This window comes from Lactuca virosa, chromosome 8 (genome assembly GCF_052849685.1).
Source record: "Lactuca virosa cultivar CGN04683 chromosome 8, Lactuca_virosa_CGN04683_v6, whole genome shotgun sequence".
Classification (NCBI taxonomy): Eukaryota; Viridiplantae; Streptophyta; class Magnoliopsida; order Asterales; family Asteraceae; genus Lactuca; species Lactuca virosa.
The window spans coordinates 109,357,950-109,367,678 of NC_136433.1; the positions used below are offsets into that span (position 1 = coordinate 109,357,950).

At 31.5% G+C, this 9,729-nt stretch overlaps 1 protein-coding gene across 5 annotated transcripts; it reads right to left on the bottom strand.

Annotated features, from left to right (window-relative positions):
• Positions 1-3,232: 3,232 nt before the first annotated feature.
• LOC145132135 (uncharacterized) lies at positions 3,233-8,729 on the bottom strand. Of its 5 annotated transcripts, none has more exons than XM_079066805.1 (20): positions 8,601-8,729; positions 8,323-8,481; positions 7,223-7,577; positions 6,947-7,114; positions 6,769-6,852; positions 6,623-6,682; positions 6,503-6,547; positions 6,216-6,412; positions 5,746-6,114; positions 5,532-5,655; positions 5,128-5,325; positions 4,924-5,013; positions 4,772-4,834; positions 4,619-4,693; positions 4,483-4,533; positions 4,334-4,411; positions 4,090-4,224; positions 3,873-3,980; positions 3,733-3,798; positions 3,233-3,639 (listed from the first exon to the last, which is right to left on the bottom strand). In XM_079066805.1, the coding sequence occupies exons 3-20, from the start codon at positions 7,523-7,525 to the stop codon at positions 3,571-3,573; spliced, it is 2,283 nt and encodes a 760-aa protein (XP_078922931.1). In that variant the 5' UTR covers positions 7,526-7,577; positions 8,323-8,481; positions 8,601-8,729; the 3' UTR covers positions 3,233-3,570. The 5 variants fall into 5 exon arrangements, with proteins under 5 accessions (XP_078922931.1, XP_078922930.1, XP_078922932.1 ...); XM_079066804.1 differs by having other exon boundaries at positions 8,572-8,707; XM_079066806.1 differs by lacking the exon at positions 8,601-8,729 and adding an exon at positions 7,791-7,898 and having other exon boundaries at positions 8,323-8,557.
• Positions 8,730-9,729: the final 1,000 nt, after the last annotated feature.

Below are 9,729 nucleotides of genomic sequence, written 5' to 3' on the forward strand. Positions count from 1 at the left end.
TACATAAAAATGATAATGATTAATAGTAAAAACATCAAACATCGTGTTATAATATTCATTTATATCAAATCTATCAAACTTATTGTTAAACTTTTATTTTTATATAATTTGGTGCTAAAGCTTTGTATTTAGGTATTTTTAATTTATTATTTGTATGATAGATTTTATAGCTAATATTTGTTACTTGTGATGATATATTACTTTTAAATTGATATTAGTCTATTATGATTCATTAAATTCGATCAATGTTTCGAACAATTTAAAATTTAGTATTTTGGTCTTTAAAATTTTAATAAAATGGTTAGTTAAATAATACAATAACTAATTATAAAAAGAATAATTTGTATTTGTTATTATTATCTAATAGTTAAAAATAGGGTTTGTTTATATTAAAAATATCAAATTACAAACATCAATATATAACGATGGAAGGCAAGCGAGTAACAAATTGTCTCTATTTAGTCCTTTCTGGATAGCGAAACTAGTTCTTTTGAAGACAACATTCGTAGATCTTGAAAACATGACATTATTATATACGACTCCTTGGACTCTAATAATATAATTCATGAAGTTATTATAATAAAGGATATGTCAAATTTATTAAAGAAAATGCTAAATAAGAATTGTTTTGAAAGTTTATATTAACTTGCAAACAAAATCACAACACAATCTACAATGCATGAGCATGTTCTTTTTTCTGCAACCACAAGAAAAAGGAAACAAGAGTTGAAGAAACTCTTCCCATCATTAGTGCTTGTTTCTTTCACCTCTGTGACAGCACTACCACCCCCACTTTTATTTCTTTGAACCAACTACCAAAACCAACCCACCATCTTTCTCCAATTACAACAGGGTTAATAATGTAAAAACAACATATTGACATATTCTTTAGATTACTATTTTACAATTATACACAACAGACAATAAACCCTTCCCTGGTTTTTTATTATACCATTATTATCGATTTTAATTGGGTAAACTGATTTTCTATCTAGATGTCCGTATAGTGTGGCATCTGACACGACAAAACTTCAAATTATATCCAATGTGACATTTAGATGAATTTATGAGTATTAATTTTTGTCATTTTTCTGTTCATCTGAATGTTTTTCTAGGGAATGTATTAGGTTGTTGGGATGCTTTGAGAATCGATTTTGGTTTTTCATTTGAGTAATCGATTTCTTCTAGAGGATGTGTGGAAGAACACAAAGTAATCAAAAAGCAAAATTTATTCAAATGTTTTTAGATTTTAAATGTTGGCATATTAGATATGGTATATGAAGTTGGTCTACATTGGATGGAAAACCCTAGTTCAAATCAACATTGATGGTAATAATGGAAAGCCAAATTGAAGTTTATTTACTTATTATTACATGGGTTAATTTAAAAAAAAAAAGTTAAAAATAAATGTCAAAATATTTGAGAACTTTGATTTTATAAGAAAATAAGAAAAATAATGATTTATTATAATGAAAAAGTTTTTTATCTTTTAAATTTAAACAAATAATTTAAATAAAAAAAATTAATGAGCTTTAATTTTGGGAATTTTGAAATTAAAAGGTAAGTTCATTAATGAAATTTATATCCATTTATTACTATATTTATTGCAATTATTACATTATAATATTATGTGGAATTTAATAAAACAGAAAAACTCATAAAATGACATGTGGAAAAAGAATTAATTCAAAATAACTACAAAATGACATTTGACAAATTGAATGAAAGTGTGACAAGTGGCAAAAAAAAATAAACTTTCATTTATTAGAGAGGACTTGAAAACAATCAGAACGATCCCAAGAACAAATTAAGAAAACGGTGATCTTCATTCCGTAATTAGAATAATTGTTTTCTTAAACAAGTAAATAGAAGACTAAATTATTGTTTTCTTATTCTCAATGTATTATTTTTTGGTGTTCAAAAACTATTATGTTATCTTGATGTCTACTAAAATCATTATATTTTCTTATTTTGATTAAATTAATGGTTCACAACTAGATTTTTTTTTAAACGGTAGACCGCGGATGTATTAAAATCTAGCAAGCCGCTAGACAAAATTACAGAGTACATGCATTACAATGATCAATACACCACTCAAACCAACTAATGAAATTAACAGAAAATCTATGCTTAATCCAGTTAAACGAAACTAATTGAATGTCATCCGCTAGTTTTAAGGGAGAGCATCTCTTTATGTTGAACATCAAAGAATATCGTGCCTTCCAGATTAACCAAATCACAGAGTGCATGAGGGTAAGTTTGAGTTTTTTCTTCTTATCAGAAAGCGGGACTGCCAATATTGTAAGCAATTCCAATCTATCCCCGAAGCTAACTACCCACTCTAGTTGATAAACCAACTCTAGATTTGTGTTGAGAAGTTGCACTTAAAGAAAGTGTGATCCACCTCCTCATCATTCAAGTGACAATTCATCAACTCCAAATTAACACCTCTATTAACAAGATTTTTAGCCATTGGAACCTTATTGGAAATCTCATGCCAAACAAAACAATCCAACTAACCCAATTAAATCCGTGAAGTAAACAGCCATCGACACTCTTATCCGTCATTATAAGCCTCAATGAACGGACTGTAAAAATCCAAAAACCTTTGATTTTTATCCGATGTCTTTAACGTCAGACCACCCATTATTAAAATATCAATTGCATAGTCTACGTGAAGTTAAAACGAGTATGTGTCATTAACTCATTATTAATTTAAATTTAAAACTTATGTGGTATAACAATTAAAGTTTGTGAAAATTAGTGGTATTATAGTTTATGGCAAAACGATGACAACTTTTTATAGTATCAATTACAGTTATTTGAAATTAATAATGACATAATGTTTTTAATTTCATATAGGCGGTTTTTTTTGGACATTTGAAAACATCAATTTAACCAAAATCAAAATATATAACAGATCCTGGTATACGTAATGGCTTTTTTAGCTTTGGAATATTTACATAGCAACTATGCTTTGAATGACTTGTACTTTATGCAAAGAGAGCCGTATTTCATAGTAACAATCTCATCCTTAAAAAGAACAGAATCCTTTCTAAAGATAGATATACAGACTATGTTCCATTCCAGTGTCCAATAGGATGAAAAAGAAAGCATCTAAACTTTATGTTACCGAAAGAAACTACAAGTCTCCAGATATAACATAGCATTTTACATGTTTAATAGGACCACCAACGAAATTCATATATATGCATATGTTAATTCATTCCTCTTTCTAAAGGTCCCGAAAGCATTAAATTATATAACAAGGTACACAAAAGCTCAATTATTTGTTTCAGCAGTCACACCTAAAAACACCAAAAGTAAATTCACATTCATGACTCCACTGTCCACTGACTCATTTCATTTGGTGGTCTCTCATTAAAGTTACAAATTTTCTTGGTACAATTTTTTTTAACCTTACTCTTTTGGCCCCACTTTCAGGTTTCCATTTCTGCATAACTGACATGAAAGAACAAGGGGGAAATGAAATAAATATTTCATTACATAATTAGTTTTTGAGAGAGATTTTTTTTGTATAATTTTATTTTATTATGTGCTCTGCTTGTACTAATCCTTCTGGAAAAAAGATAACACCAGATCCGTATGTACAGAGAAAAGTTGCGTCTCCACAAAAAGCTGCAACAAATAAATAAATAAATAAATAATAGTAAGCTTATATACCTTCTTTTTCTTAATAACGTTAACAAGATTTTTTATATAAAAATGCACCTTCATAAAAGGTCGATCACGACTAGGAAACGAATCGATGAAACTTTCTTTTAAAAGCAAAGATACCTGGGGTGGTCAAATTATTTACTTTTTAGATATATAGAAAATAATGTGCTGAGTAAAAATAAATAAATAAATACCTTATCATCATTGGATTGAACATTTGTAATTGTGTGAGAACGTAAGTTAGAGCAAAGAGAATCTAAGTGAGATCGTAATACTGTTAGGAATCCCTTTGCAGCTTCCACCTGTGTATTCATTTCAATTTTATAAATAAATAAATAAGTTTCATCAATATTTATATAACCTAAGTCTTAAAAAGAAGTAATAAAATTTATATAAAAAAAAGGGTAATACCTGCACATTAGTGCAATCATGAACAGGTCTTCTTTTCCCTAAGTAATTTTCACCCACAAGCTGAGCATGGTATGGACTTAAGGCTGCAAATAACTCCTTGTGTCTAGGTAAATTTGGTACTGAAACTGATTTAACCTAATTAACCCAAAAACAAAATAACAGATTTATATAAGTATATGAGTATGTTTTCAATTTTGTTCTATTTATATGAAAAAAGGTATATATGAGTGAAGCAAACACTTACCTGATTTTTGTTTGCATCAACAAAAATAACATTTGCTAACTTGGATTGTACTTCAGCAGTTTTGTGCTTCACACCAACCTGTTTAACAAATTATATAAAACACTAGTAATCTTTTTTACATAAAAAATAAATAAGAAAAACTAACTTACAACAAATGGAACAGGTGCATCCAAGAAGTCCACCATGTCATTTGGCAAGACCTGAAGTAAAATGGATAAACTTTTATTAAAACTAAAAAGTTAAAACATGATTAATACTTGTATAAACATATGATAAAGCTATTACCGGCATTAAAAAACTTTGCCAGTGGTAGGGACGAATGAGGGGTATAACTGACAAAACTAAAGCAGATAATATTCCCTGTAGATTATTCAACAGATTCAAGTAAGAAAAACTTAAAACACTATATAATATGCATTCATTTACATTATTACATACCAAATTTGAGCATACAAACACAATTTGCTTTTCTAGCAATGCACCCGCAAATATTGTCAACACCTGTAGATTGTAGAAAATAAAAGAAAACGAAAACTTATAAATGTACAATGAAGATTTTAATAAAACTGTATAAATTAAAATATATATACATGTTCAAGACGCAAGGAGCCACACAAGCATGCAATTGCCCAAACTGATAAAGCAGTTGCTTCTTCTTCCACTGCAAGTGCACTGTGAGCCTATAATAATATATCATCAAAATCTTGATTATTTATATATATATATATATATATATATATATATATATATATATAACAGCAGCAAATAAATGTATTAAAAAAAAAAAAAAAAACCTCTGCTAATTCAAAACTTGTGGTGCATGACATCAAATCAATAGTTGAGCCTGCAATATGTAACACTGTTTCATCTGGTCTATAGAATTCCAAAGGATGAAGATGATCCAGAGGATGGAATGTAACTGTTGAGCCTCTTGTAGGGAGGCGTAATCGGTAATATTCACATATTATTTGTAAGGATCCATGATTATTTTCCTGCATATATATTTCATAATTCGAGAAGAGATCAGTATTAGTCAATATATTATTATATATCCCTTGTCACCAAAATTAATCAGGAATAGGATTCCTCGTTTGTACTCTTTCTTTAAAGGAACAAGAGAATCCTTATTCCACAAAATGTAACACAGAAAAGAGAATCTTTAACAAGAGGTCAACAGGAAAGTCAAAGAAAAAAAAACCTTGGCCCAATCAAGAATCTCATCATGTTCGCTATCTTCTTGGCTAGAGAAAGATGTTTCCTCCATTTCTGCTGAATCAAGCTCACTCCTGAAGTTTCTATCTTCACTAGGTGACCCTTGTAAACTGCATTAATTAAGTTTAATGTATTCAAACAATACTTCTTGTATTCTGTACATAATCAGACATACCAAATATCAAGAATTTATAAAATACCTTGAGGAAGATTCTGAGCTATCATATTGTTGATAACGTAGAAGAGGCAAAATTGCATTTGGTATCTGCCTTTGAGATGGCTGATCATTGTTAACTATATCATAAACAGAAGCATCACAAACTTCAGAAACTGCTACAGCCTTATCATCATCTGTAACTAGGGTTTCAGTGATAGAATTATGTAGAGTCTCTCTGGTTCCATTCAGCAATAACTTATCTCCATGTTCAGCTGAAATACCACTTGTTTTGTCCTCTTCTTCTTCTGAATATACTTTATTGTCATGCTCATGCTCATGCACATCACAAGACTCAAGATCTAAGCCACTGATACTTTCTCTCAACCGCTCCAACCTTTCTTCAGTGGAAATGCTAAAAAAAACACATATAATGTGATAGGTATCAATGGCCAAAATGAAGATCAAAAAATAGATGGAAAGATTACTGTTATTAGTTTATATAATATGACAAACCTATTCAACACGCCAAAATGAAGATCAAAAAATGGAAGCCTTGAAAGAATGCAGTAACAGCGGCGAGTTGTTAAGATGCGTCGGCTGGAAGAAGGGCGAAATTGTCCATCTGACAAACTTGAAATTAATGTAGAAGGTTTTTGAACCAATTCATCAGCTACTAAACAGCAACCATAAAGAATCGAATCATCTGCACCCTATGTAGTATTAAAGCTCAGAACCTAATAACAAAAGCATCCCAAAACTAACAAAAATTATGTTTGAGAAAATAATACTGTGTGGATTACCTGCAACCTGAATACAAAGGAGAGGTCACTCTCTTTAAGGTGTTCCTGCAAAAACCACCACCATGTTAACATACAACATTTCAACATAACAGAGTTGCAGGGTTCTAAATGTTTATGAACCTGTCCAAGAAGTATTTCATTCAGTTCACTCATAGAAGGAGTTCTTTCAACAGCATTAACCTGCAATTACAAGTAAGCAACATTTAAGAGTTAAGACATAAATGTTCATTAAGGTAAAATAAGAAACTACTGTTGCCAAACCAAACCTCCACTCCACCAGGAAAGCAGAATGAAAGGAGGTCCCTGTATTTTAATGGCAGCTGTTTATCCGGAGGGTAAACAAACAGAACCTGAAATGAATGTATATATAACTAAGTAACATATTCTAGAAGAATGAAACAAAGTTAATAACTTAAACTATTTGTGTGGGGTAGAGGGCAACACCTGAGGGTCAAGATTTTCTACAGTGGACACTGGTTGATGTTGACCATTGACTTGAGAATTTCTGCCAAAGTACTGTCTCTCAAGTGACTGAATATCACAGTCAGGATGAAGTCCAACCACTACAAAGCTCTCAAACAGCCTTGATGGTTCTTTCAATATCCTGCGATGCTGAAATTTTTTTTGAAATTATAAACACTCATGATGGAGAAGGATAACAATGTCAATAGCATCAGAGTACAACAAAAAGAATGAAAGATTTGTGAACAAAGAAAATACCAGGGCCTGTAATTGGAAGCTTGCCCATTGACGCTTTTGGGTAGTTAATACTTCTGGGTTGTAGCTTCTTTTCTCTTCAGTAGGATGAGATAAACCTTTCAGTACTTTGAAAACTTGATTCTGAAGCTTTTGGAGATGCCCACCACTGTCATCTTTTGATGAGTATAAAACTGATGGTCTTGAAGAAGGAGCAGCACTAGCTGCTGCTGCTGCAGCCATAAAAGCTCTGGTAACATCTTCAGTAGTCTGCATGAAGAATGAAGCGCCCCAACCTGGGCTATCTGACTCTTCGTTCTTTTCCATCAATGTAATCAATCCCCTTTGTCAAACGGACAAGAATGAAGTATACAAGAATCTGAAGTTAAGTAAAAGGAACTTGTCAAAAAGAAATTTCTGATTGGAGAAGATCTGAAGAACATGGAAACAGAGAGATTTCAAATCATGACTAACAACTCTTCATGAAACTAGCCATTGCTATACAAACTATTCGAGAATCGAAGAGTAAAAGTAAGGAAGAAAGCAGAGAGTGATGTCATGTAATTATTTTGCTCCAGAATTCTGGACTCACAAAACTTCACTCGAACTATCACCATTACTCCTCTTTTAACATAAATTTCACAAATTAAGAACTACCGTTCTTCTTTTCTGTAAATTATTAACACGATAGCGCCAAAACCTGGAGAGGGAGAACAAAGGTAGAGTGAAAACTCGTATATTATTGTTGCCGCTTCAGATTAATAAACCTTCCTCTAATTTAGTAGAAATTGCGAAGTTGCCCTTCGTGCAATAACTAATACATGAAAACGTAAAAACCCCAAATTTTACAAGACTTCCAGTAAAGTTTGACAGATAGATTTAAGTAACCTTATACATGTAGAAACACATGATACTTATACGGAAAAAAAAATCGCTTTCACGTCAATTAAATACTAAGATTTAAGCAAGAAATCTTGATTAGGAACGAAGACGAAAACAAAAATTATTTTCAATCAACTACAAGGAACAAGTGGTACAACACGAAAGAAGTTCGAACTAATGGAAAGATGCGATGTATTTACGCAATTAAAACACGCGATTGCGCAGTAAGCGAATAAACTCACCTGTAAATTCGGTTTGCTTACAGAAGATACATGTGTGAATCTGAAGATGTGTGTATCTCTCTCTCTCTGTATTTCACACAGACAAAAGAGAACGATGGTGGGATGAAGAGGACAGGACGGTTTCTTCAGGCGGCCATAACAAAGGGAGAGAATGAAGCTCTGGGTAACAGTCAGGAAAACGACGATCAAGAAGAAAACAAATTACGCTATAAAATCTGAAAATTAATTTAAAATTAATATTTTGGATACAATCTATACTCTATAGAATAAGTCTTTACTCAAGGGTGCATCATGCGTTTACGAAGAAAGGATAAACTATTCGTAAGTTGCAAAACCTGCAACAAGTTAACTCAAAAATTGCTAATTAGGTTCCTTTTTTTTCATTGAAAAAAACCCATCAAGCGTTAGAAGAAAATTATGAATAAAAATTAAAATAGGAGAACAACATGATGATTCCATTTAGACAAAGTGTCTTTTGATAGTTAATAATTAGATTAAAGTTTAAACCGGGTTAGAAGCAAAATGGAACATTAAACATGTGGACTGAAAACGAGTCCAAGGGAGGGGCTAATCTGAAGCTTAATGAAGAACAAACTAGGGCGTGTTCGACAAAACTAGCTGGTAGTGGGTAGCTTGTAGCATTTTGTTAAACGCTACATGAAGTGACATTTGGATTTGGAGCGTTTTGTTTAAACTAAACGCTAGAAGCTTGTAGTGTCAAACGAAGTTTTCTGTTCAAAACGGAGCATTTTGTCAAACACTAGAAGCTAGAAGTTCTCAAACGCTCCAAAATGCTTCGCGTCGAACACGCCCTAGGTTCGATGGTTTTGAAGTGAGGATTCAGTCCAATGTAAAGTGAAGGACTCGGTTCAAAGTAAGGACCGATTCAGAAGGTAAACAACCAAAACAAACGCATGGACTGGGAAGTTAGGATTGGGTCCTAGCTTCGGACCCAGGTAGAAGGCAAATCAAACGAGCCCTAAGTCTAGTTATATGTGTTGGGTTTTTATTCAAAAAATAATCCAATTTTATTGACAAAATTGACGTAATTAACAATGGAAGCATTTTATAATCTGATTAAACTAAAACAATTTTAACCCACCAATGATCATTTTGCAAAACTTAGAAAAGTTAAAACATTACCAAAAGAAATAAGAAATTTACAACCGTTTGAGACTTTGGTTCATTTTGGCAATTAGAAAGTTGATGAAGATGACATTAAAACTCCAAGAAGATGTCATCTATAATTATCCATCAAAGCAAGAATAAAACCACTTTAAGATGTTAGTTTTCACTTGTATATATGTTATTCTTAAGCTTTAAAACATATACCAAAATATTCTTAAAAAGAAATAACATATTACCCTTTAATTCCAACACCTTTTGCAAGAACAAAGGAAAGGGAGA

Coding starts and splice junctions, on each gene's coding strand:
- LOC145132135 (XM_079066805.1), bottom strand. CDS start 7,525: ATGGAAAAGAACGAAGAGTCAGATAGCCCAGGTTGGGGCGCTTCATTC. Junction 4,225..4,333: donor TTGATGCAAACAAAAATCAG/GTAAGTGTTTGC, acceptor TGGGTTAATTAG/GTTAAATCAGTTTCAGTACC. Junction 3,799..3,872: donor TTCAATCCAATGATGATAAG/GTATTTATTTAT, acceptor TGACCACCCCAG/GTATCTTTGCTTTTAAAAGA.